At 50.4% G+C, this 27,557-nt stretch overlaps 1 protein-coding gene across 6 annotated transcripts in view; it reads right to left on the bottom strand.

The window, feature by feature from the left end:
- Positions 1 to 27,557, bottom strand: part of TEP1 (telomerase associated protein 1) — a 1,162,857-nt gene that overhangs the window by 548,681 nt on the left and 586,619 nt on the right. For all 6 annotated transcript variants that reach the window (XM_078652640.1, XM_078652638.1, XM_078652642.1 and 3 more), the window contains one exon: positions 11,284 to 11,437. In XM_078652640.1, the coding sequence (XP_078508766.1) occupies positions 11,284 to 11,437 (154 nt within the window). The remainder of the gene's footprint in view (positions 1 to 11,283; positions 11,438 to 27,557) is intronic.

Genomic DNA, 27,557 nt, shown 5'->3' with positions numbered 1-27,557 from the left:
CCAGCAAAGCGCTATGATACGAACAATGCGAGCAATGTATAATTAATTATCAGCAGTGACCAGTATAGCGCTACGATACCAGGATTGACCAGGGAGCGTGAGGAGCGACCGCTTCTGTACGAGTCAGGACGGTCACGCATTCTGGGAATTTCCTCACTCATATCAGCTGTTGGAACTGACACACTGACAGTATGTCCCATATTCCGATCACAACCACTCACACCTTATTCTTGTTTCTGCCCTTAGCTGCCTCATGCAACCAATGGGGAGGATTTTCCGGATTCTTTTCTGATGGCCCTGTGCCCTACAGGGTCTGAGTCGCGGAGCGGATCTCAGCTAGTGCAACTCCCTGTTCATGGGCGCGTGCAGAAGCTTCTCTCCTACTGTTTACAGGTAGACTCCCCTTGTCCGCTGGCTCCCTAGAATGTTTGCCCTGTCGACTGCCCGTCACAGAAGCAGCAAGAGGCTTCCTGCGGTCCTGCCCCATCCCTTGCCACACAAGTCCTAACAAGTGGGTGCCAGAGACCTAAGCCTGGATCACACTTTGCAAGTAATGACGTCACCTAGCAGTGCATTCCGCTGAACTTTTGAATAGCACAGTTGAGGCTGGCCGAACACTGGTGGGTCTCTGGGGGGATTGCATGTGTACATTATATGGTTTATTAATCTAAAAATCACTGGGTTAGTAATATTGATTTGGCCTTAAAGATCACTACAAAGGGTGGTGTAAGCATAAAGGCAGCATTTGGAGACATTTTTTAAGATTATTGTGAAAAGAATTGGGTTTAATGCAAAGATACTTTGACGTGATGCAGTTTAAAAACCATTTTACAGAAAGGGACACAGCTTGGATTACTATCCATCATAAATTCGAATGCCAGTATTTTCCCATCTCTTCAACTTACTGCTTCTTTGTCGGAGCACTACGGAGGTCAAAGCTCGAAGTCATGTCAAGCCTGCTTGACAATTGGGCATCTGAGACTTGCACCATTTTAACACACCCCTGTGGCCCACATCACCATCCAACCATGGCCACAGTTATGAACAGCTGTAGGAAATAAAGCTGCCGCACTGTAGGTGCAAGTAGCTGTCTGTGTACTGTCACTTATAAGAAGCACAACCCGAATTAGGGATAAGGGAAGCATCACATACAGAAGAGAAGAGCGGAAACGTGGAGAAAAGAAACAGGAAGAGGGGGAGAGTGGAAAGAAAAAAGGGGATGAAGCTTGTAAAGAAGATGGCACAAGCGAAAGCATTGTAAAAAATATCAATAAGGAAGAAAATAGGAGAAGAAAGAGTGCCAGCTAATGACTGCTTGTACTGTGAGGCAACAAGAATGCATCTACTGCAGCAGTCCTAGGTTCTACTACTGATGCAGCAGGTCGAGGTTTGGGACACTGTTGCAGTAGCTCCTGAAAGGATGCTAGTCAGTCCTTGGGGCCATGAATGCATGTAGACAAGGTCTAGTAATACTTGTATAGTGGGGTACAACATATGCACCTCCTGTAACAGTCCTCGGTTGAACGAATGTGGAAGCAGGTCCAGAATGGGGATACTGCTACAGCAGGCCCATGGTAGAGACACCGATACAGCAGGTCTTGGTTACATAGTCGTCGTTCCCTAGGGCCATTGATGCATGTACTGTGCCTGAACCCTGAGAGAATACAGTACTGCCTGTAAAACACTGCATGATGTTGGTTGCTGGTAGTCTGAGTGAGGACTGAGATGGGCAGCAAATTAAAGCTCTAAGGTTACAGGGACATTATAGTTAGGTCATAACATTAAAAGCTTCAAAATTCACTAAAAAAAGCCAAAGGGTACAGGGATGTTCCAGTTAGGAAATAACATTAAAAAAACAGAAATTCACTGAAAGAACAAAGGTTACGGGGACATTATAGTTAGGCTCATATTTCACTCATATAAAACCAGTGAAATTCAGCAGGTATAGTTACCTGAGCCGCAGTGCACAGCTTATGACCTCACATATTACATCACTCATGACATGGTCAGTGACATCACTGATATGTTAAATGACGTCACTGATTACATCATCCACAGAACCACTCCAGACTCAGACTGAACATCCCACGTCGCAACCACATCACTGGCCACCTGTCAACAAGGGAATCACACTGCAGCTTCTCACGCAAGCCTACAAAGCCCTTCACAATGCCGGACCTGCATACCTCAGTCACTGCCTCTTCTTCAACACCCCCACAACACAACTCCGCCAGCCCGACGGGCCCTGGCCACCGTCCCACGGATCCGCAAGACCATGGCTGGAGGAAGATCCTTCTCCTACCTCGCTGCAAAGACCTGGAACTCCCTGCCTCTGACTTCAGGCAATCACCATTACTGCTGCAATTCAGAAGAACCTCAAAACCTGGCTCTTTGACTGAACCACAGACTCATGCCCTCCCCCACCCAGCGCCTTGCGACCTTGACAGGTGAGTAGTCACACTTTATAAGTCCTTGATTGATTGAACCACTCACACACCCACACAACCACTTGCACAGCCACTCACACCAATACAACCACTCACACATCCATACAAGCACACTCACACAACCACTCTCAGACCCATGCAAATACTCAGTCACCCACTTACACACCAAACAACCATTCGCATACCCACTCACACACCCATACAACCACTCACACACCCATTCAAATCAATTAGTTGTTTATTTGAATAATCAGTAATCACATATGATCAATTCTGGCAGTTAAAAATATATAAAACATAGACAAACACAAATGCGTAAAAAGAAGGGGGATGGAACATGAAGCCTACTCATGCAATACCCTCGATATGCAAAATGAGCATTACTACAATTTTCCTTTAAAATATTAGACAATCTGGGGAAATCGACCAGGTCTACGCACCTCCCTTATTCTAATGTCAATAGGATTTCAGCCCACCTTTTAGGCTAAATGTGCAGGATCTTTTAGTTTGCTTTAAAACAGTTAACATTCTGTGTACATCCTACCTGGCAATGTAAAAGTTACATCAAGTACTGATGTTACAAAATTTAACTTCCTCTCAAAACACGTATAATTCATGCTGCATGTAGAGATTTAGCCATACCAACCGTAACTATTTCCCTTGTGTCCGATTTCAGTACCTTTAAGGCTATCCCAAGGGTCTTTATTCCCAAAAGACAGCACACAGGAACACAGGAATAATACATTTCTTACAAGGGATAATGTAGGCAGGGCAGAAAAATACAAAATGGATAATGGAATCAAGGCTCATATTGCACACTCGACAACATTTACTGGGTCCATTGCTGTTCCCCCATATCCCTAAAAACTCAGCTATGGGAAGAGTACAGTATCTAAACTTCAAATAGAGTTGCCTTGGAAGGGAGCTTTGTATCACATCTAAGGGTGCTTCATAATAAGGAGTAATCTCATGGTCTAAAAAGTCGTCTGTTAGACTACCTGATATACATTTTTTTATAATTTCACCACAAAGATTTTCCCTACATCAATCTTTTATCAATTGGTTAGGTAGTTTAATAGCTTCTTCGGGTGTATCCCACAGGGATTCCAGGGCAAAAGCTTTAAACATTCTTTTTAAGTACAGCAACCAAGGTGGACTGGTACATTTAGAAGATCCCTGAAAAGGAGTCTATAGAGCTCCAGCTCAGGGGTTGTCCAGAGCCTGTACCAGAACAGTAAAGGTTTCAACTGTATCATAAAGGAAACCAGATACAAGCCCAATTCCACTGATAGGGGAAGTGTTGGGGCACTCTGTTGGAGATTAAATAATTGCCTCAGAAATCGGTTCTCAACCACAGATAATTCCTTTATGATTAAATGGACCCACAGTTCCGCTCCATAAAGGGCTTCACTTATTTGCCTTGACTTTATAGAGTTCTAATGCTGTGATTAGGTTCTGGAATGTCATTCTTTTAGCCAACTTGAGAATTGCCCCAGACTGTTGTTGGAGTTTGAGCACACACTTACTAACCTCGCCTTCCAACTGAAATTAAGGGATAAAGTTACTCCCAAGAAAACAAAGTCAAATACAGCTCAAGAGGGGCGTTACTAACCAATATACGTATTTGGGCAGTCCCATGGACGTTTAGTATCCCCATCTGTCTTCATGGCCTGCCATGCAGGAGTATCCTCGCCCAAATCAAGAAGAGGGGCGAACCGATTTGTGCAGGTAACTTTTCACACAAATTCCTGTTCTAAAGTTGTCTGGCCTATACAGTACCCAGTGAATGTCAAGGCAATGGCTTGAGTAGGCAGGCAGTCTGTTTCTTTGAGGGCAGGGTGCAGGACAACTTGAACAACGTCAATATACCTCTTTTTGCCAGACAAATCCTTTTTACTCCCACCTTTAAAATAATGTGTAATTTTCAGTCTGGTATCTTTCCCCTAGACTCCAGCCTGGTTATCGCCCAGCATGCCCTCTACGTCCTCTATTAACTCATCAATGGCATCAAGAGTACAATTATCTGCTGCACATCTTTTGGCACGGTTTGCAGCATGCCCTTGCCCAACTACGGAGTCTGATGCTTTGCTCTACTCCATGATCAAATTTACGAAAAACACAGCCAAAAGGCAGGTACTAACAGACTAAATAAACAGTATAGTTGCACAGGTGCAGCCCTGCCCTCTCTCCTCCTGTCGCCAAGGGGCACACACGTGCCCGGCCCGCGTGGCAAGATGCCGAATGCGCTATATAGCGCTTAATGAGCCAGAGGTATCAGCACCGCCAGGGACCGCCTCCTGGGGCCCTGGGCTGCTGGAGCTCTGAGTCCTGTGCAGGCAGAAATGCAGGAATCATCACACATCCATACAACCACTCACACATCCATTCACACACCCAGAAAAGCACTCACAAACCCATTCACAGACCCTTATAGCCACTCACATACCCGCTGACAGACCTATACAGCCACTCACACACCCAGTGACAGATCCACACGGCCACTCATACACCCACTCACACAACCATACAGTCAATCAGACACATACTAAACCACTGATAACAGTCAGAGAGGCACTCAGATGCCATATGTTAAAAACAGTATCACTAATTAGTAGTGCAGAAAGAATAGTGATTTAACTTATGCTGTAGTTTAGTATATATATTTAAGTCTCAGAAACATTTACAAAACAATCACTGCGTGGTGTCATCACTGATATCACTGAGGAATTCATGAGTGAAATCTGAGCCTAACTCTAACGTCCCTGTAACCTTTTTTTTAGCGAGTGTATGTGTGTAAATCTATGTATATATATATATATATATATATATATATATATATACACACACATATACATACACACACACGGAAACAAATGAATGTCAAACAATATATGAATAAAATTGTTTATTAGGTTTTTAGTTTATAAATAAATTTAACTGTATTGCTAAAAAATAATTACATTAATTTAAATTACTTCTATTCATAACTTTTTGTTACTTGTGCTAAATAATCAATATGCGTTTTACTTTAGGTGGGTATTTTCAATGATATATTTAAAATATTTTGTTTCAATATATATGTAAATTAATTACATTTATAATTCAGAATACTGCTCTAGTATTTTTTCGTTTTTACACATTTTAAATCAGTATATGAAAGTAATTTACATGAATATGTAACAAAAATAATGTTGGTATATGTTTAAGTTTAATAAACTTTGTACAGTTTGTTACTTTATCATAAGGAGATCTCTGCCCCAGTGGCAGAGACCTCTGCCAACGTGAGAAAAGTGCTTGTAGTAATATTACACTCAAAAGTAGGCTTCACCCCATTAATTCAGGGGTGGAGACATGCAAGTCTACACTTTAGAGTAACTCCACTCTTTCAGTGGTGAATAGCCACAAGTAGTAAGAGTACTACCAAGTGTAAGAATACATTTACACATTTAAATTTACCTTTGTAAATAGACACTGAATCTTTCAGCAGACATGAACTTTAGCTTCTAGAAGTGGTAAAGGAATTTTAAAATACGAGAGACAAGGTAATTCTCATTAAAAAAAACGTAAATACATGAGGTAATTTCACAGAAGAGGGTAAAGGAGACAAACACAGTAGAATAACTCAAAAAGGAACTGGACAGTCAGTGAATTTATAGTGCTTACTAAGAAGAGATAAAGCTGGAGATCATGTAGCATCTGTGCACCAAGAGTAGACAGGCAACTAAACTCGAAAACGACACATCGGAGCTACATTAGAGAGCGTTCAATGATAAAGGGGGGACTTTGTCGGAAGACTGACCGGTGAACTACGAGTTACTTATCTTCGGTAACGATGTATCTGGTAGAGACGATTCTAGCCGCAGATTCCTTCACGTATTATCCCCAGGCGTGAGGCTGGATCCGGAAACTTTTTGCCACAGCATCCCTGCGCACCGGGCGGCATCACGAGACTTCGCCCAGGCGTCGTCCGCGTACATGACATCAGCTAGGTCACATTAGTCCCACCCCGGCATGCCTACGTCAGTTTTCTTCGGTGAACTTTTCCGTGCTACAACGCGGAGCCACAAAACTGTGGGAGTATCGGAACAGTGTGCGAAAGAGTAGAACAAAGGAATGGAGATAAGCAACACCGTAAAGAGCAGTGCAACACCGCAGTATCCAAAGGCAGGGGCAGAAGAAAGAACAGAGCAGAGCCCTGAGCAGCCGTCCTGCCAGTATGTAGACAGTCTTCCCCCGAAGACAAGGGACACACGTAAAACATCATGGTACGTGTAGAAGGCCTACAAACCTCATCCAAAACAAGGAAGGGGAACTATCCCCAAGACAGACAGAAACAACAAACCTCCAAGCAACCCCAGCACAGAGTGCAACCAACCCCCAAGGAACAAGGGCGAGGCATGGCCAGATGACCCTCACTCAGAGGTTAGCAGAGGGGCCGGGACCCTCAGCAGCAAGAGGAAGGGAGGGGAGGGCAGAGATTAAAGGCAACCCCCCCCCCCCCTCCCCCCCCAAACCTGGAGCAGCCAGAGCAGAGGGGCACAGGAGCACCGTACCCCCATCCTCCAAAGAACCAAATAGGAGGAAGGAACAGCAACAAGATGGAGCAGCCTGTCAAGAGTGGAAGAAGCACTCACAGGAGACACAGCCCCCCACCAGGAGGCGATTGCCGAAGATCAACCAAGGGTCCCGCAGAACGGGGAGGAAGGGCGGGCCTTGAAGGAATCTGCGGCTAGAAACGTCTCTACCAGAAACATCGTTACCGAAGGTAAGTAACTCATACCTCTGATAGAGATTACTAGCCGCAGATTCCTTCACGTAGAATAGATACCCTAGCAATACCTACGGGAAAGGAGGGTCTGCGGAAGCACCCCACCAGCCTGGACAGAACAGAGAGGCGCACAGGGGACCAGTCCAATGGACTGGGCGAGGAGCCCGATCCTCCTAGGCAAGGAGGGGGACCCCCAGAAGCAGAACACCACCGGCACCAAGAGGGATGTGCGAAGAAGAAAGAATTTAGAAGAAGCCCGTTCACTCTCAACAGAGGAACCCGGGCAAGGCCGGGGAGGCCGAAACACCCCACGCCACTTCAAGGCAACAGAGATTCGATACAAAGCCAGGGCAAGGAGGAGGAAGAAGAAAGCCTAGAGGCCCAAGGAAACGAGGGAAAAGAAGGCGAGCCCACCATAGACGGAAGGCAACAGACCAGACAGAGCAGCACCAGCAGTAACAAGCCGCCGTAACCAGGAAGAACCGCCCGGGACCCAGGAAAGCCAGCCCTCATGATAAGAGCATGAAGGGGAGGAAATGCCCGGACACCCTAAGCGAGGGGACAACACACACGACCCAAGAAGCATCAGCAACATACATAAACACCAGAGAGCAGAGGCCCGAAAATGACCAGAACCCACAGCAGAGAACAAGCTATATGACAGCTACCACTACCCCACATGGGATAAGTTAAGTCCCAGAACACGGGAACCCTCTTTGGAAGCCACAGGGAAAAAAAAAACAGTGGAAGGCTTTTTTTATTTTTTTTATTTCTTTATTAGGTTTATATCTCCAGCACTTTACAACAAGCAAGGTACAAACATACAGCTTAACCGCTCCTACTGAGGTGATCCATGCATCAGCAACATTGCAATACAAGCGACCTAGCAGCGATTATAATGATGGAGATTCCTTTGTCCACAATGTTCGCAGTCTGTGTCGCATAACCATAACAGAACTATATGAAGATTAACCCCCTACCCACCCCCCCAACGCCCCCCGATGGCCACTCCCCCCTTCTGATGCCGGGTCCGTAGAGAAAAAAGAAAAACTTTTATAAGGACTAATGCATAACCCAGAGGAAGGCTTATCAAGCAGCCCAGAGAAAACAGAAGGCCTCATCTCAGTGCCAAGTCTGTGCAGCAACAAACAATCAACAAAAGAGCCGTCCAGCAGCCAACAAAGCAGCAGTCCCAGCAAGGAGGACTCAAGTGGCCAAGAAACACACCTCACAGCAATGGCAACTGGCCCAAAAAAGATCCAGATCCAGATCAACTACGCAGTTACTGAGGAGAGGAAGGAGGAGGAGGATAAGGCAGAGGAGGAGGTGGAGGACGGAGCCCTGTCAAGAACCTTTGGATGGCGGAGTCAGCCGGGGCATGAAATAAAAGGGCTCCATCAAAAGGAAGATCAATCAGCCGCTCCCGAACATTTTCAGAGAACACGCAGTACCGAAGTCAAGCATGGCAACGGAGGGCGACTGAGGAAGCACCTCTGCGATGTCCAGAGCGGAGCGGAGAATAAATGCCGCCAGCTCCCGGCCATCCAGCGCATGATGCAGCAAGTCCACCTGAACAATCTCCTGCAAAGAGGCGGATTCCAAAGACTCAGCCGAGTCCCACAAACAAGAGGTGGCCCTAGCCAACACACACAATGTGTTAAGGGCCTGCAGGGCAGCGCTGGTCGAGGCAAACATGTTACGCCCACAAGAGTCCAGCCAGCGGGCCTCCTGGGATGGTGGAGTCAATAGTGGCAGCAGGGAGGGAAAAGCAGACTTGAGGCAGAGGGGTGGAGGGAAAGACACGCCGGGTTACGTGGAGCCGGAAGGTGTCAAAGCAGAAGGTGTTGAGGCACAGGATCCCCCAAGGCGGGGCGCCTCCAAGCCCCCATCAGGGAAGAAAGGTGCGAACCCGCATAAGGAAGCAACTGCTCCCTCCGACTAGAGCCCTGGTGGAGAACCTCGAAGAGATGGTCCGCCGGGAAATGAGCAACTGGGTCACCCACGCGCAGAATACCAACAGCCGTGGACACTGCGTGGGCGAAGGTCGCACCCGCCACTGTAGGGCCCCGCAGCGGAGAAAGCAGCTAATCAGTGGGCGACGGCTGTAAACTGAGGCGGCCGTCCCCTAGGCCAAGTGGGGCGGGCAAGGGCCAGACCTGGAAGACAGAAGGGAGAGAAGAGAGGGGGACCTGGCGCTACTCCGGCGAACACCCCAGCCTCGGGAATGGCAGGGAGCCTCCCTTCGATGACGCCAGCGAAAAAGCCACCAAGCGGCAGCCTGTCTCCAGGGAGGATGACACCAGTAGGCACCCATTCCTGAGAAGAGGGAGCGTCCGAAGACAATACCGCAGCCTGACGCCTGTTCGGTGCCCTAGAGTCCCCCGCCTGAGGCAGGACGGTATCACCATCTGGCGTCAAGAGAGAAGCCGGATAGGACTCCTCCAAGCCATACCGCTCCAGTGACCGGAGCAGGGCCTGGGCCAGAGCCGAAGTGGCCAAGGGACGGCGCCGACTCGATCTCCGATGAGGCAGGCGCCTGCGTGGAGGAACGAGAGGGACCAGGGGAGTGACACGAAGCCCTCCACCAGCCTCGGCCAAGAATGTGACGAGGCTGCCCGGTGACCCATGCTGCGCCGCCAGGGCCGATTCAACCTCTGACTCGCCCTCCGAGGGACGAGAGGGGCCCGGAGGAGGGCGAGTGGTCCCCATTCAGCCTCGCCCCAGAGCGGGACGAGGAGGGTCCACCGACCCCTGTGGCGCCGCCCGGTCCAGCAGGCGCCTGAGCAGCGTCAGCTCAGCCGTGGACAAGGCCGCCGCCTGTCCAGAGGGCCGAGCGGGGTCAGGGATGCGACCAGAGCCCCGGCGACCTCCCGTGACAACTCAGGGACTCCCGCGGGAGTTTGTGGCGAGGCAGATGCGCCGTGGTCCAAAGGAGGACCTCCGAAAGGCCACACCCCAACAGCACCACATCCTCCAAGCCTGGATCCGAACCAGTCGGCGCCAGGGCCGGAGCCGCCGTCGACTTTGCGGAGGGCCCTGGGCAAAGCAAGGGATCCGCCGACGCCCCAGGAGGGGTAGGAGGAGATGCCAGCAAGGCCTGCAAAGCCGCTGCATATGTCTCCATCTGGACTCCCGATGCCCCTTCACCGGGAAACGGTGGATAGGAGGCAGACACGAGGAGACGCATCCCCCGCGGAGAGCCCACGCCCCCGGCAGACCGAACACCAACCCTCGGGGACAAGCTGCGACCCTTACCCACTGGGGAGCGATGCTCCCCCAACATCTGAGAGGGATGAGGACGTCGACAACGGCCGTTTCTGAAACCTTCCGTCGAGGATGATCGAGGGGAAGAAGCCGACCTTGAAAGACATGCCGCAAGTAGTTTCATCCGGCGCTTCAGCTGCGACTTCTGCTTCAACTGTTGGCACACCTCAAAATCAGTGGTGCCGTGATCTTCTCCCAAACACCACATGCAAATAAGGTGAGGGTCCGTTGCCGACATAAGATGCCCACACGACGCGCAAGTCTTGAAGCCTGAAGGCATACGCACACTGTTCCAAAAAAGAGCACAATGAGAAAGAAAAAAGGGGCCCAAACAGAGACCAGATCCGCATTGCATGCGGAAAAGGAGAAAACCGACGTAGGCACACCGGGGTGGGACTTATGTGACCTCACTGACGTCACTTATACAGACTATGCTTGGGCGGAGTCGCGTGATGCCGCCCCACCCCCGGCGCGCAGGGATGCTGTGGCAAAAAGTTTCCGGATCCTGTCTCACGCCTGGGGATAATTCTATGTGAAGGAATCCGCTGCTAGTAGTCTCTATAAGATAATTGATGCATTTTTTTTTATTTCATTCTTAACTCCCATGCATCTTTTCACTTTTCAATTTACTCAAATGGTTAAGGTGTGAGAAAAAAATGAATATTTTTGTCAGGCTGTGCTTTTCAAATCTATGACATTTTAGAAGTATTGTATGTAGGCAACATAAATTCTGAGTAATTTATGAATGCAAAATGTGAATTACTAGCCCCCAAAATCATATGCCCAGAGTTTCACTTGGTGTACCTGCGGCAGGCGCTCTGGGATCCAATCTGAAGTGCGCTGTCCACTCTGGCCAAGAAGACAGTCCGCTCCATCAATTAGCAGAGTGACGGTGTGTTGCCGGCGCAATGACAGTGAGATGCTATGCAGCAAGGAGTTGAACTCCAACACAAGGCCCCTAAAGGAATAGACATTGAGGGCAGCATTACATATAGAAATATGAAAAAGCTTCACACCTGCACTAAGACAAGAAAAAAATTACTGATGGTTACAACCTTATCCCTTAAAACGTCTGCCGCTAGTGCAATAAGAAAGGAGAAATAATTAAATGTAACAACAGTTTACTATCCTGAATATTTGTTTCAAATTCATAAAATGTTTGTACTCCCTTATGATCAAAGAGGATACCCAACAGATTTTTATTCTAACGCCTGTTGAAAAATTCAGTACAGTAGGTTACTTAGCTTTAACAGTTTTTACAGCCAATATCTTCCTCAGATTAATCTCACTTCAAACTTCAAATTTTAGATTCTCCAACCAATGTGGAGGTTTTGTAAAAATTATAAATTTAAGGGGCAGTATTTTTCAATTCCGCATACTTCAAGAGGCAAACATACTTTGTTTTCTTTAGAAAGACTTCCTAGGGTTCAACTAGTGTTTTCATTCCTCAAGATAGAATAAAAGTTAGGGAAAGTCATAGCCAACTGGAATGGAATTTGTGTCTTCAGCCAGTGGTAAACTGACTAGATAACCATGCAAATATTTCCTACAGAGTATGTTTGCTAAAATATTCATTTGATGGCTATACGATGCTCTAAGCTCTCTCAGGGATTCTAGGAATAAAAGGTGTTTACCTTTAAATGTGTATTCTGCCCTGCCAATTTCCTTCACAAGTGTAGAATATTATGTATGAAACACACAAAAGGGGATAGAAGGAATACTTGCAATTTGTGTACCTACTGGCACTCAGGTTAGCATCCCAACCCATCGTTCTTTTGCTCACCATGTCACTTCAGTTTGAACCTATGCAAATCTATAGCACTACATGCAACAAACAGATGCTTACAGGGTAAATAACATTCCGTTTGAGGCTTGTGTGGCTGTAGATGCACAGACTGTAAAGCAGCCCTCCCAAGAAACAGTGGCTACCTGTGAGTGTTGCAGTTGTTTGAAAAATTGTATGTAGCACTGCCTGTCCTACATTTGCTTGTTGGCGTGCTAAAACACCCACACAATACTGTTTAGTTAAAGTGTGTGGTGTAGACCATGTAGCTGGTTTACATATTCAGCTATGGGAATGGTTCCCATGATAGCCAGGGATGCTCCTTTTTTTACGAGTAGAGTGTGCTCTAGGAGGCACAAGTAATGTTCTTTTGGCTTTAGCATTACATGTTCAAATGCACTTAACTATCCATCTGGCAATACCGGATTCGGATACAGTATTTCTTTTATGAGGTAGTGACAAAGCAACAAAGAACTGTTTAGGTTTTCTAAATGTTTGAGTTCTATCAATGTAGAACATGAGGGCTCTTTTGACATCTGTGTGGAGAGCTCTCTCCACAACTGAATCTGGTTGAGCAATGAGAACAGGCAGCTCAATGGATTAAGATGAAAATGAGAGACAACTTTGGGGAGAAATTTAGGGATGGTGCGTAGGACCACCCTGTCTCAGGAGCTGGAAGAAAGGCTCATCTAAGATTAATGCGTGGAGGTCACTAACGCGTCTAAGTGTAGTTATGGCAATCAAAAATGCCAACCTCCAAGATAGAAATTGAAGGGGGCAGTTATACATGAGCTTAAATGGAGGTCCCATGAGGCGTATAAGAACAACATTAAGATTACATGAGGGTGCAGGTCGAACCAACGGGCGAATTACTCTTTTAAGCCCCTCCATGAAGTCTTTAATGACAGGTACTTTGAATAAAAACATGTGTCGCCTAATATGTAGATAAGAAGCGACTGCAGTGAGATGTAACCTTATGGAGGTGAATGCTAGTCCAGAGACTTGTAGAGGAAGCAGGTAACAGCCAATGTTCTAAACCGTGGCATTGAGAGGATCAATTTGTTTTGAATTACAACAATAAACAAACCCCTTCCATTTAGGAGAGTAGCATGCTGTAGTGGTTGGCTTACTGACTTCTTTAAGAATGTTCATATATTAAGGTGGTATATTTAAGTAACCAAATTCTATGACCTCAAGAACCAGATCATAGCCCGATCCTGAACAGCAGGGAAAGAGTCAGCGGAGACGTGCCAGAAAGATCCCAACGTGGTGCAGCCCAATGGGACCTTCCTAAGGCGGAAAAGACAGAGAATTGCGAGGAAGTCGAGGAGACAATTCCAGGCGACACCCTACCATGGCCGGGATGTGGGACCCACGCGAAAAGGACGCTCGGCTTCGCCGACGGGGACAGCCAGGACGGACCCCCTATCTGCGAGGTTACGATCACACGCCCGATCGGAGGACGGCGAGGAGGACGACCTGACAGGCCACACATCTGAAGAAGAGGACCTAGGGGGAGGAAGCCAATCCGCGCACCCGCTTGTGGAGGAGATTCGTGTGAGGGAGCAGGACATCTCTGGACAATTGAGCGCACCGGAATCGGAGACACAGGACTCTAAATCGTAAACCACAGGGACACGGAACATTGATTGCCAATAGGGGGGCGCAGATGTCCCCTATCTGCCACGTCCTTTGAACAATGATGTATACGGATCATGGGATTGGCATCTGGCCAGAGGATTGGAGAGCACGCAAGTTGACACGCTTCTTTGTTATACAAGTTTAATAGTCATTTGACTCTTTGTTCCCTGGGTACTTGACAGGGAGGGTGTTTGTGGGTGGGCGACAGGCCTACTCCTGCGGAAAGTCATGTCCTGTAGAGGGACAGCACTGGAATGGGAGGGAGGTGGGGAGGGGGGGAAGAGAGGGAGTTCTCTTGTTTGTTCGGACGAGGGTTCGGGGGGGGGAAAGTTGGGGGAAATAAATTTTCAGGGAACACAGACAGCAGCACGCACTCAACACACGCTTCACCTATACATGCAGGGGCCCAGGCGATGGTAGATCCCATGCGATCCAATGGCGAGTACCGTAGTCACTCCACAAGGGGGAGTTAGGAGACTGAGCATCCTGACGTGGAATGTCAATGGGCTGGGCTCCAAAATTAAAAGAGGCCTAGTAAATACCTACATTAAGAGGGTGGACCCAGACTTCACTTTTTTGCAAGAAACGCACCTCAAGGGCACTCAGTGCGCCTTCATCGCTCGGGGGAGGCACAGGGTGTTAGCACATGCAGGATACACTTCGGACTCTAGAGGGATGGCTGTCATTGTTAAAAAAACATCCCCATTCTGCGTCACACACACCTGGCTAGACCCCCAGGGAACTTACGCGGGAGTGCAGGGTACCTGGAACAGACGCACCTATACGCTTATCTCGGTCTATGCACCGCCCAAACTACAACCCCGTACACTCACGGCGCTTACACATATATTCCTAGAAACCTCTGATACTGTACAAATAGTGGGAGGAGACTTTAACGATGTCATGCACACTGGCAGCGACAGATCTGGTGATGTGGCTAGGAGCGGACACCAAACCACACTCTGCAGCAAGATGTCAGCCATAGGTCTCACGGACGTCTGGCGGTGGCTCCACCCAACACAACAGGCGTACTCATACTACTCTGGGGCACATGGGGTGTTTGAGACTTGACTACGTCTTTATGTCCCTTCAATACCTGAAGGCGGACGACATTGCAGAATACAGAGCCAGGGGTATATCGGACCACTCTCCACTGTATGTTGGGGTGGGACAGGCCCAGGGTAGGCATCCTGGATCGTGGCGCCTGGCGGCATGGGACTTACAGAACACGAACATACTCAGAGGCATACGGGCCGACATTAAGGTGTACCCGGCCGAAAACATGGGCACGGTGGATTCAAGCGTTACCCTATGGGAAGCCATGAAGCCGGTACTTAGGGATAGGATAAACTCCAGGTTAGGTGAGGAAAGACGGAAACTCCAGGCTGACGTGGCAGCATTGGAACAGGACATTCTAGAGAGGGAAAGGGACCACTTGGCGCGGGAAACCACCGAGACCCTTAGGAGGCTTCTAGACATACAGAAACAATACAGGGAACTAGTGAATGACGAAGCAAAGACCCAAGCCCTCGCCACGCTACACAGGTTATATGACGTGGGGGACAAGTCAGGGAAACTACTGGCTTGGCTTAGCAGGAAAGAAAGTGCGGAGAGATGGATAGATAGTGTTAGAACCAGTGGGGGCGACAAGGTCAACACTGACACGGAGATAGCCGAAACTTTCGCCACGCATTTCGAGGCATTCTATGCAGCCCGCGACCTTGCAACTCCAGAAGAGGCGCTCCGGTACCTCGATGGAACGCTCCTACCGACCCTGCCACCCGAATCCATGGACGCCCTGGAGGCGGACATCTCGGTAGATGACATTACTGAGGCTCTCGCTAGAGTGAGGACAGGAAAAACCCCGGGCCCCAACGGTTTCCCGGCGGAACTCTTTAAGCGTACGGCGGACCTCCTAACACGGCACCTTAAGGGCCTCTTTGTTGGTGCCCTGGGAGAAGGAGAACTACCCCCAGACTTGACTAGGGCCACCATTGACCCGATATATAAGGAAGGCAGACCTCGGGATGAATGCGCCTCATACTGATCCATTTCCCTCCTGAACACGGAGGTGAAGGTCCTAGCCACCATCTTGGCGTCCCGCCTGAGGACAGTTATTACGGGTCTGGTACATATGGACCATTCGGGTTTCCTACCCGACAGAGCCACTAAATTGAATCTCAGACGAACCCATAATTGGCTCCAGGAAGTCAGAGGCCGTAGTGACCCTCACTGGTTCCTTTCCCTGGACGCTGAAAAGGCGTTCGACGCAGTACATTGGCCCTTCCTCTTTGCAGTTCTATATAGGTTTGGCTTTGGGCCGAATTTCATCCAATGGGTGCGGCTCCTCTACACTGCCCCGAAAGCCAGGGTAGGGGTGAACGAGACGCTTTCCCGCGAGTTCCAGATTCAGAGAGGCACTCGACAAGGATGCCCCCTGTCCCCCCTCCTGTTTACCCTTACGATAGAGGTGCTTGCCGCCAGGGTGCGGCAAAACGTGGCAATTAACGGCTTTAGGAGCAGTGCCACGGACCCGAAGTCTGAAAAAATCTCACTATACGCAGACGATGTTCTGCTTTATGTCACCGAGCCGGACACCTCGATTCCGGAGCTCTTCCGGGAAATAGAACGATATGGTAATATGGCGGGACACAAAATAAACTGGCATAAGTCGGTACTCTACGACCCGAGGGGCCAGAACCACTGGGGCCCTATACCCGCCGATCTCCAGACAACCTCGGAGGGTTTCCAATATCTCGGGATCTATATAACCGCAGATGAGCCTCTTTCCTTCAGTAAGAATTTAGAACGGATCATACTTGCTGCGGTGGCGGATATGAATCGGTGGAGGCAGCTCCCGTTGACACTCCTAGGCAGGGCAGCCATGTTTAAAATGGTCACACGCCCGAAATACCTATATGCTCTGCAAAATGAATACTACCCGTTACCGGCAGCGGTATTCCGTAGGATTCATGCAGACATGCGCTCCTTCCTCTGGCTGGGCAAGCATGCTAGAGTGGCCCTGTCGACGCTCCAGAGGCATCAATACAGTGGGGGGATCTCACTTCCCAATCTAGATGCTTACTATTGGGCTGAACATCTCATACCGATAAATGACTCGCTCCATGCCCCGGCTGATCACCCAACTTACGCTCTGGAAAGAGCGAAAATGCCATCCAAACACATACTATCATATCTATATGGACCCTCTCGTAGTACTTCACTCCTCCCGGCGACAGCCTTAACCATAGCTGCCTGGACGAAGGCCAACCGCCGTATGGGATGGGATAAAAGGCCTACACGACAGACTCCTCTGTGGCACTGCCAGTGGCTAGTGGAACTCCACAAATTACGGGGCTTTCAGAGGTGGGACGACATAGGCATTTCCACCATAGGGGACGTAATTGCCAAGGGAGAGCTCAAATCGTTCCAGGTACTTAAGTCGGAATTTGGCCTCCATAACACGCAACACTTTAAATAAATACAACTACGCCACGCATGGAACGCCCAACACATTACACTCACAGACATTCCCGAGTATGCCCCTCTGGAAGGGCGGCTCCTCCAGGAACAGATTACGGAAAAGGCGGTCTCTGACATATAAAACACTAACTAACCATATGTTGGGGGACTTAGCAAAGTTGAGGGCTACTTGGGAGGCAGATGTGGGAGTGATGGAGGATCTGGACTGGGACACGGTTCTGATGCATCCCCGGGAGGTGGCGGTCAAGTCCCGGTTACGTTTGATTCAGTTCAATGTACTCCATAGAACTTACTATGACAGACAACGGCTTTGTAGAATGGGGAAAATAGAGGACCCAGGGTGTCTTAGGTGTCATAGCGAGGTGGGCGACTTCTTTCACACGATATGGTCTTGTAGTGTCATACAAACATATTGGACCCAGATATTCAAAGAACTGGAGGAGGTCCTAGAGGCCTCGATCTTACAAGACCCCAAGATAGCGTTGTTGGGCATGACCAATGAGGTAGATCTGACGCGCCCCCTCCTCATTTTCCTGGTCCTAGCATTGGTGGTGGCGAAAAGGGACATCGCAAAACACTGGGGGGCGCCGGACTCACCGACCCTTGAGGAATGGAGGAGAGGGCTTGACCTCTACATGGCAGCTGAAAGGGTGACTTATAAAGCCAGGGGCTGTCCCAAAAAATTCCGCAGAGTTTGGTCCAAATGGAGACAATACCACGGGCTGGATGGGGGGCTGTGAGGGTGGGCTTTCTTTGTCGGGAGCGGGACGGGCCATCGGGGAAACAGGACGTTGACGTTGACAAGCTGTAATTCATTATGGTGTTAATGGGCCGGCATGGGGCAAGGGAGACTTGTCACGCGGAACAATGTAGTGTGCTAGTGGCGTGGGTGAGAGGGGGAGCGGGTGAGAGGGGGAGCGGGTGGGAAGGGGCGGCTGCTGCAGGGCTCTAGGTTCATAATCTAAAGGAAGGTTAAAACGTGTTTTCTTGACTGTTTAAGGGGGGGGAGGGGGGAGTTTAGTTCACGAAAAAGCAGAGGCTTGGAATGCTCTTTGATTGCTCAGAATTGTATGTGGGACATGTCAATGATACCCTATCGAACTTTGCCGCCCAACCTCCGGGATGTGGGCTGAATGGCCGTGTGTCCACATGCTGATAAGGTGAGGCACTAAGTGTGTCTCACTTCAGAAATATCTGAGTGTTAGTCACCGATTTACAGTGAATCTGCAATAAAAACAATTAAAAAAAAAAAAAAAAAACCAGATCATAAGGTTGAGATCCTTGGAATCTGGGTGCCTGATTTCTCCATGATTCTGAGTGAGAAAGTACGGCCTATTGGGGAGCTTTTCGTGGTGTACTAGAGAGAGGTTCAGTAATGTTGTGAATCAGGCCTGAGAAGCCCATGTGGGAGCAACTAGTATTAGGGTGCAACATGTTTGCCTGAGCTTCCGAACCAGAAATGGAATAAGAGGGAGAGGAGGAAAAATGTAGGCAAATATCCCTGACCAACTCATTCATACTGGGTTGCCCTTGGATTGTGGGTGTGGGAACCTGGATGCGAAGTTTGGGCATTTGGCGTTTTATGCAGTTTTGAACAAATCTATTTGAGGGAACCCCCCCTTTGTGCAAGTATGAAAGGAGGACATGGGGGTGGAGTTCCCACTTGTGGACTTGTTGCTGTATCCTGCTGAGGAGGTCTGCCAAGTTGTTGTCTATTCCCAGAAGGTATTCCACTAACAGATTAATTTTGTGATGTAAAGTCCACCTCCAAATGGTCTGGGATATGTAAAACAACTGTGGGGAATGTGCCCCCACCCCCTGTTTTTGTAGATAATACATGGTTGTCATATTGTCCGTACAGACGGACTAGGATGCTTTCAATGCTAGGTAAACAGCTAGAAGCTCTAGGCAATTGATGTGGGGACCCCGGTGTTTGGTATCCCAGTACTGTGAGGTCCTGCAAGTGTGCATCCCAACCTGTGAGTGATGCATCCATTGAGAGAGTGATTCGGGGAACAGGGTTGAGGAAAAGCCACCCTACCGATAGCTTGTTGATGTTCCACCATGGCAGAGAGTGATGAGTGCGGTGCTCTATCAAAACTAAATCTTCAAACTGACCATGTGACTGAGACCACTGGCACGCTAGGCATTCCTGTAGCGGACGCATGTGTAGTCGGGCATGAGAGACTATGGCAATGCAGGAGATCATCATGCCTAAGAGACACATGACTGTTCTTACTGTGAGTTGCTGATTTGCCTGGAATAGAGGTATGTACGCTAGGAAATTCTGGATTCTTGTGGTATTGCTATAGGCTAATCCCAAGTGTGTGTTTAGAATAGACCCTTGGTGACACTGGTTGTGAACCCTAAGCGATGGTGCAGATCTATTGTAATTGGAGTGTGTTGTTGACAATGATGATGAGTGTTGGCTTTGATAAGCCAATCGCCCAGATATGGAAATACGAGGACTTTTTGTGTGCGTAAATGGGCTGCTACCACTGCTAGGCACTTGGCGTATACCTTAAGTGCAGTAGTCACATCGAAAGGGAGGACTTTGTACTGGTAAAGTTTGACGCCCACTACAAATCTGAGACATTTGCAATGTGCTGGGTGTATTGGTATGTATTGGTATGTGAAAATAGGTGTCCTTTAGGTCTAGTGTAGCCATATAGTTGCCTTGTTGGAGAAGTGGGATCAAGTATTGTAAGGTCACCATGTGAAAATGCTCTGACAGGATGCAGTGGTTTAGGCGTCTGAGGTCTAAGACTGGCAGTCAAGTTGTGTCCTTTATGGGTATCAGAAAGTACAGAGGGTATACTCCTGCCCCTTAATGATGTAAAGGAATGGGCTCTAAAGCTCCTTTGAGAAGAAGAGCTTGGACTTCCAGTTTGAGCAATGTTTGATGTTTCAATGAGAGCCTCTGAGTGCGAGGTGGAATGTTGGGAGGCGTGGTAATGAGCTCTAGACAGTAACCATGTTGGATAGTGTACAGCACCCACTGGTCTGATGTGACTGTTTGCCATGTGGTTAGAAAATCCTGTAAACGTCACCGACAGGTGTTATATGGTCAGGGGGAGGAGAGGGAAGTCAGTGTTTGGCAGTGGGTGTTGCACTGCATGGGGAAGCACCTCTGCCTCTACACTTGGCCTTATTGCCCTGTAGGAGCGCCTGAAGTAACCTCTTTGAGTGGAGTGTTGACACTGATTATAGTGGCAGGAGGTAGAGGTGTCCGCAGAGGTAACTTTGGACCCTTCACAATAGTTGGAGCAGGGAAATGAGCCATGGGGAGTAGGTGTTTGAATAACCCTATTGCTGTTGCTGTCTCAAGGTCTTTTTTCATTTTCTCTAAGATCTGCCTATCTTGGAGACCGAAGAGATGTTCTTTGTCAAAGGGTACAATACAGAGATTTTGCTGCACCTCTGGTTTAAAACCAGAAATACAAAGCCATGTGTGCTGCTGGTATTGATGCCTCTGGCTGCAGCGTCAGCAGAGTCTAGGTCATAGCGTATGGAGGTATTGGATATTAGCTTGCCTTCTGAGAAGGTCTTGTCCTCTCTGTCTATGTTCTTCTGGGAGATACTAGAGCAGGTTCTCCATCTCATTCCAGTGAGCACTGTCTTAATGAGTTGGCAATACGTCAATGATTGGCAGATTGTGCTGCAGCTCTTTTTACCATCGCATCAATGCGCTTGTTCTCTTTGTGAGGTGGCAGGGCATCTCCGCTAGCTTGTGAGTTAGCCCGCTTGTGAGCTTTGGTAATCATTACTGAGTCTTGTAGTATCTGGTGCTTAATGTATATGGGATCAGATAGGGAGGCCATATATATATTTTTTATCAACCTTGGTTGTTAGAACCCTAGCTCTAATAGGGACTTTAAAAATGTCCTCGGTGGGTCTTACCATGCCTTTTCGCATTGGTAGATACTGAGTAGCCTTATGGGTAGATGAAAGGGTCTCAAGAGGAAATCCTCTTCTAAGGGTTTCTTGTGAAGCTGTACATCATAAAGGGCAGCAGCTTGACTCATTAACTCCTGATATGCTGTTGAGTCAGGTGGGATATAAGTCTGGGTTCGTGTTCCCTGGAGGGTCAATGTAGTAGGTGTTTGTTGTGTCCTCCACCATGCCCACCTGTATTGTATTGTGGGGACCCCCTCAGTTGCGATGTCTACTGCGTCTCGAACAGACTGTGGTGGAGAAGGTGAGTATGGTGGTGGAAGTTGTGGAGGTAGTGGCGTGGTGGAGGCAATGAGGGTGGCGGAAGAGGCAAAGGGCTAGAGGCTTTGTTTGATTTTTTTAATTTTTTTTTATTTTACCGGTGAGTTAAGAGCTTCTGGGAAAAACAATGTATTTTCGGTGGTAAAGGAATCAGAGCCGAAGGCTTGGCGAGGATACGACTGGTAAGAGGCTGGTATGTGGATTCAGTTTTGCCTAGCATTCAGTTTTTTCCTGGAGTCTATAAAGAATGGGCTTCACTTGCTTGCCAAAATTGGGTTTGGAAGGCGGCTTTGAGCTTTCGGATGTGATCCAGGTTTTGGTTTCCTAGCTGAAGTTCTGCTCAGCGTTGAAACGGTGGGCATCGACTTCCGGCTTGGTATCGATGGTTGGCTCAGCACAGAGGTAGTCGACTGCGAAGGCTTCGGCTTTGGTTGATGTTTCGTCACCGAGACGGAAGGCCGAGTGCCCGAACCAGTTGCTCAGTGCAGACCATGGCCAGAGGCAGTGGTGAACTGAGGGCCTCTTGATAAAGCGGAGCAGTGTGTCTCTAGAAGTGTTCAACATCGTGTTGAGGGACAGGGGGGACCATACTCGTGGACTGTTGAGCCGGTGTGACTTCCTCCAGCTCCAGGATGATCTCGAGGTCAGAGCAGAACTGCCCTAAATGGACATTGCCTCTTCTTCCGCAACCGATGATTGAGGGTGTTCTTCGTGCTCTTGGACGTCTTCATAGACTAAGATGTCCAGAGTGTCCTTGATGGTTTTCCACTGCATCTCGACGTGACATGCTCACCAGTCTTGAAAGGTTTTCTTGGACCGGAAGGAGCAACAGGCTTTGCAATCTGCCTCTCTGTGTTCTGGTGAGAAGCACAAGTTACTACTTGTGTAACGATATATCTGTAAGAGACATTAGTTAGTATTAGATTCCTTACCTCAGAATATCCCCAGGCGTCAGACTGGATCCGGAAAAGTTTGCGTAGCAGTACCCTTGCGCGTCGGTAGGCGTCGTCTGCGGCTCCGCGTCCGTCGTCGGCGTCGTGGTGACGTCGTCGGAGTACTTAGACGCCGCCTCCGCGTGCTGACGTCAGTTCTTAGACACAGCTTTTCCGCGCCAGAAACGCAGAGCCATGTCAAAAAAACAACACTGGTGCCATTGAAACTAGGGCCCTGAAAGGGGTAAACCCTAACCCTAGATATCGGTTCGCAGAACGGGGAGGATGGGTGGGTCGGTAAGGAATCTAATACTAACTAATGTCTCTTACAGATATATCGTTACACAAGTAGTAACTTGTGCATCTGAAAGAGACACGTTAGTATTAGATTCCTTACCTTAGAATAGATACCCCAGCAATACCGACCCCGGTGGTGGGTCTGTGAACCAATATTCACACCAGAAAGTCCTGGAGGACAGAACGGCCAAAGAAGCCATCCCTCCGGACTTAGCTGTCCAGGCAGTAGTGTCTTGCAAACGTGTGCAGCGATGCCCACGTAGCTGCCTGACAGATGTCTTGTAAGGGCACTCCCCGGCCCAGGGCAGTTGTAGTCGCCGTGGCTCGGGTGGAATGAGCCCGTAATCCAACAGGGGGCTCCTTTCTAGCCAAGGAGTAGCATGCCTGGATACACAAGATGATCCACCGGGAGATGGTCCTCTTGAGCACCGCTTTCACCTTCTTCGCGCCCACGTAACCAACAAAGAGTTGGTCATCCACCCGGAACTGGCGTGTGCGATCCAAGTAAAATGAGAGCGCACGTTTTGGGTCCAGACGGTGGAGCCGGTTTTCCTCTTTAGAGGGATGTGGTGGCGGGAAGAAGGTTGGCAAGGTGATAGACTGCCCGTTGTGGAAGGCCGTGACAACCTTGGGCAGGAAAGATGGCTTAGTACGCAACACCACTTTGTCCGGATGGACAGAAAGGAAAGGTGGAGTACAAGAAAGGGCCTGGAGCTCACTCACTCTCCTGGCAGAGGTGATGGCAAACAGGAAAGTAGTCTTCAGAGATAGAAGGCGTAGAGGACAGTTGTGAAGCGGCTCAAAGGGAGCGCACATCAGAAATGTAAGAACCAGGTTCAAGTCCCACTGAGGCATCACAAACGGAACAGGAGGAAACGTGTGTGTGATGCCCTTAAGAAATCTATTTACAATAGGGGACTTGAACAAAGAAGGTTGATCAGGCAGACTCAGAAAGGCTGAAAGAGCAGAAAGGTAGCCCTTGATAGTGCCCAGAGCAGAGCCCTGCTGGGAAAGAGAAAGAAGGAAGAGAAGAACCTCAGAAAGAGGGGCAGCAAGAGGATCCACAGCCTTTGCTGTGCACCATACCACAAATCGGTTCCACCTGCAGGCGTATACCGACTTTGTGGAGGGACGCCTGGCTGCCAGAATGACGTTACAGACTTCAGGAGGCAAGTCAAATGGCCTCAACTGTCGCCGCTCAATCTCCAAGCATGGAGGTGGAGACTGGACAGGTTCGGGTGGAGGACCGTCCCCTGCTGCAGCGACAGAAGGTCCTCCTGAAGAGGCAGACGAACCGGGGGATCGACTGACATACTGAGTAGCTCTGTATACCAGTACCTTCGAGCCCAGTCCGGAGCCACAAGGATGACTTGGGCCCGGTCGCGCTTGATCTTCCCCGCGCTTCATAGCGCGGGGATGCCTCCGGGTCACCAGGCGCTCTATAAATCGCTAAATAAATAATAAATCTTCTTCAGCACTCTGGGCAGAAGTGGTATAGGCGGAAAGGCGTCCAGTAGCCCGCAGCTCCACTCGCGACGAAAAGCTTCTCCGAGCGAGTGTCGCCTTGGAAATTCCAACGCGCAGAACTGATGACATTGCGCGTTCTCTTCGGTGGCGAATAGATCTAACCAAGGCTCTCCCCATTGTTGAAAGAGGCCTTGCGCCACGTCCGAGTTCAGACGCCATTCGTGATCCATCATGCACCGACGGCTGAGCTCGTCCGCCCTGGCGTTCAGAGAACCTGCCAGGTGTTGAGCCACCAGGGTCACGCCCTGGCGTTCCAGCCAGTGCCAGAGGCGCAGAGCCTCCTGGCAAAGGGTCCACGACCCCACCCCGCCCTGTTTGTTGCAGTACCACATGGCGGTGGTGTTGTCCGTGAACACCTGCACTACACTCCCCCAGACAGAGGGGAGGAATGCTTTCAGTGCTAGACGAATCGCCCGTAACTCCAACAGGTTGATGTGGAGCCGGCCGCCGCCGGAGACCAGAGGCCTCTGATCTCCGCCTCTCCCATGTGGCCTCCCCAGCCATGGAGGGACGCATCCGTCACAACTACGTGCTCCGGTTGGGGAAGGGAGAGGGATCTGCCGCTGACCCAATCGCGGTCCGTGAGCCACCACTGCAGCTGTCTCGCAGTGCCCTCCGAGATCAGGACGTGGTCGGATAGGTTGCCCTGATGCTGGGCCCACTGAAACTTCAGGTCCCACTGCAGAGCCCGCATCCGCCACCTGGCGTGATGCACCAGCAGGATGCAGGAGGCCATCAGCCCCAGAAGCCGCAGCGTCAACCTGACCGAGACCCGGGATAACGGCTGAAAGATGGGAATCAGAGCCTGAATATCCCGGACCCGCTGCTCGGGTGGATAAACCCGAAACTGCGCCGAGTCGAGAACTGCTCCGATGAAAAGGAGCTTCTGAGAGGGGCACAGGTGTGACTTTGGCACATTGATCGAGAACCCCGGCCGATGCAGGAGATCTGCCGTAGTCTGGAGGTGGCTGACGACTGTCTGGGGCGAGCCTGCCTTCAACAACCAGCCGTCGAGGTAGGGGAAGACTGAAACCCCTAACCTGCGCAGATGAGCTGCGACCACCGCCATCACTTTTGTGAACACCCGTGGGGCGCTGGTAAGGCCGAAGGGGAGCACGGTATACTGAAAGTGCTCGTGGCCAACCGTGAACCGCAGGTAGCGCCGGTGGGCCCGGCAGGACGGGGATGTGGAAATAAGCGTCCTGCAAGTCCAACGCTACCATCCAGTCTCCTGGGTCCAGGGCAGCTAGGACCTGAGCCAGTGTCAGCATCTTGAACTTCTCCTTCCGGAGGAAGCCGTTGACGTTCTGTAGGTCCAAGATAGGGCGTAGGCCCCCTTTGCCCTTCTTGGGTACCAGAAAGTAGTGGGAGTAGCAACCACACCCTACTTCTGGTCCAGGAACGCGCTCGATGGCCCCCTTGGCCAAGAGGGCCGTAACTTCCTCCTGCAGAGGACGCAAATGATCCCCCGATACATGGTGGTTCTGCGGTGGCATGGCTGGAGGAGTCGCCTCGAAGGGGAGGGAGTAGCCCCTTCGGACGATCTGCAGCACCCACCTGTCCGAAGTGACGGTGCACCAGTGGAGGAGGTGATGGCGAACCCTGCCCCCCACTGGCGTCACATGGGCCTGAAAGCACGGACTAGGAGGGTTTTGAGGCGGATGCTGCGGGGGAAGGTGTGGACTGACCTCGCCGTTGTCCCCGACCGCCGGGACGGCGATTCCCACGGCCGCCACCGCGTTGGGTATTACCCTGCGGAGTGTGGCTGGCAGCACGTGTGGGTACACCCCTTCCGTGGCCACGAAAGGAATGAAAGGCAGCCGATTAATGGCGCGGGGCCGAGAGGCCCAAGGACTTGGCCGTAACCCTGGAGTCCTTAAAGTGCTCGAGCGCATGGTCTGCCTTGTCGCCAAAGAGGCGACGGCCATCGAACGGCATGTCCATCAAGGTGTTCTGGACATCGGCCGAAAAGTTGGCAGACCTCAACCAGGCGTGGCGTCTGACCGCCACCGTCGTTGCCATCGCTCTACCCAGTGAGTCGGTGGTATCCAGCCCACACCGTATGGAATATTTGGCTGCATCCCAGCCCTCCACAAGGGCTTGGCCGAGTTTGGCCCGTACCTCCAACGGACACTCTGGCAGCACTTCCGCGACCGTATCCCACAGAGAGTGGGTGTAGCGGCCCAAGAGGCATGCGGTGTTGGAAGACCGCAGTCCCAGACTTAGGGCCGACAAGATCTTTTTGCCGTACTGCTCGTACCTCTTGGATTCCCTGTCCGGCGGTGCCGACGGGAATGCGGTCTGGGAATTAGAGGATGACCAGGCTCTCGGGGGTAGGGTGGGTGGACAGGAAACATGGGTCGCCCGGGCGGTGGCGTCTGGCCACGTTCCTATCTACGGGCGAACCCGTAGCGGGCTTGGACCAAGTGCCCAGAAGAACGTCGGTCAAGGCCTCATTAAAGGGCAGCAGAGGCTCGGCCGAGCTGGACTGCGGTTTAAGGACCTCAGTGAGGAGATTCGTCCTCACGGCCGCGACGGGGAGCTCAAGGCTCAAGGCCTTGGCAGCCCTCATCAACACCACACTGTAGGTTGCCCCCTCCTCCGAAGCCACGGTAGAAGGGGAGACAAAACCAGTGTCTGGAGAGGTGTCCAGGCCACTGGCCTCCCCAAGGTCTCCTGCCCAGTCCTCATGAGACTGACACGCTCTGGTCAGAGGGTCCTCAGACCCCTCCCAATCCTCTTCATCACCCATCGCCTGAAACTCAGGGTTCTCAACTAATGGGGCCTGTTCATAGAAGTGAAACTCCACAAACGACGTCTGGAGCGGCGCCCATTGGGGCCGTCCGACGTCGGAACAGGAATGAAGGGGGCATCGGGGACGGCGCCACCCGAGGACGGCGCTGGAGGCGACACCTGATGGTTCGACGCCGGGGAGGTCGTAAGGTCCACCGGCGACGATCCAGATCCCGAAGAAGGTCTAGCGGCATCCCGCGGCGCCGGGCCCGAAGGCGCCGGCGGCGCCGGGACAACTGGATCCCGCGGTGCCGGGCCCGAAGGCGCCGGCGAGAGAGCGGGAACCTGCGGCGCCGGGCCCGAAGGGGTCGAAGCACCCGACGGCGTTGGGGCCGAAACCCCTGACCCGCTAGGGGTCCCAGATGGGCCGCTGGGCACGAAGGCGCCGCGGAGCCCGTCGGAGGAGA

The sequence above is a fragment of the Lissotriton helveticus genome, chromosome 7 (assembly GCF_964261635.1).
Source record: "Lissotriton helveticus chromosome 7, aLisHel1.1, whole genome shotgun sequence".
Taxonomy (NCBI): Eukaryota; Metazoa; Chordata; class Amphibia; order Caudata; family Salamandridae; genus Lissotriton; species Lissotriton helveticus.
Note: the sequence above shows the minus strand (reverse complement) of the source record. Positions and strands in the feature narration are given on the sequence as shown.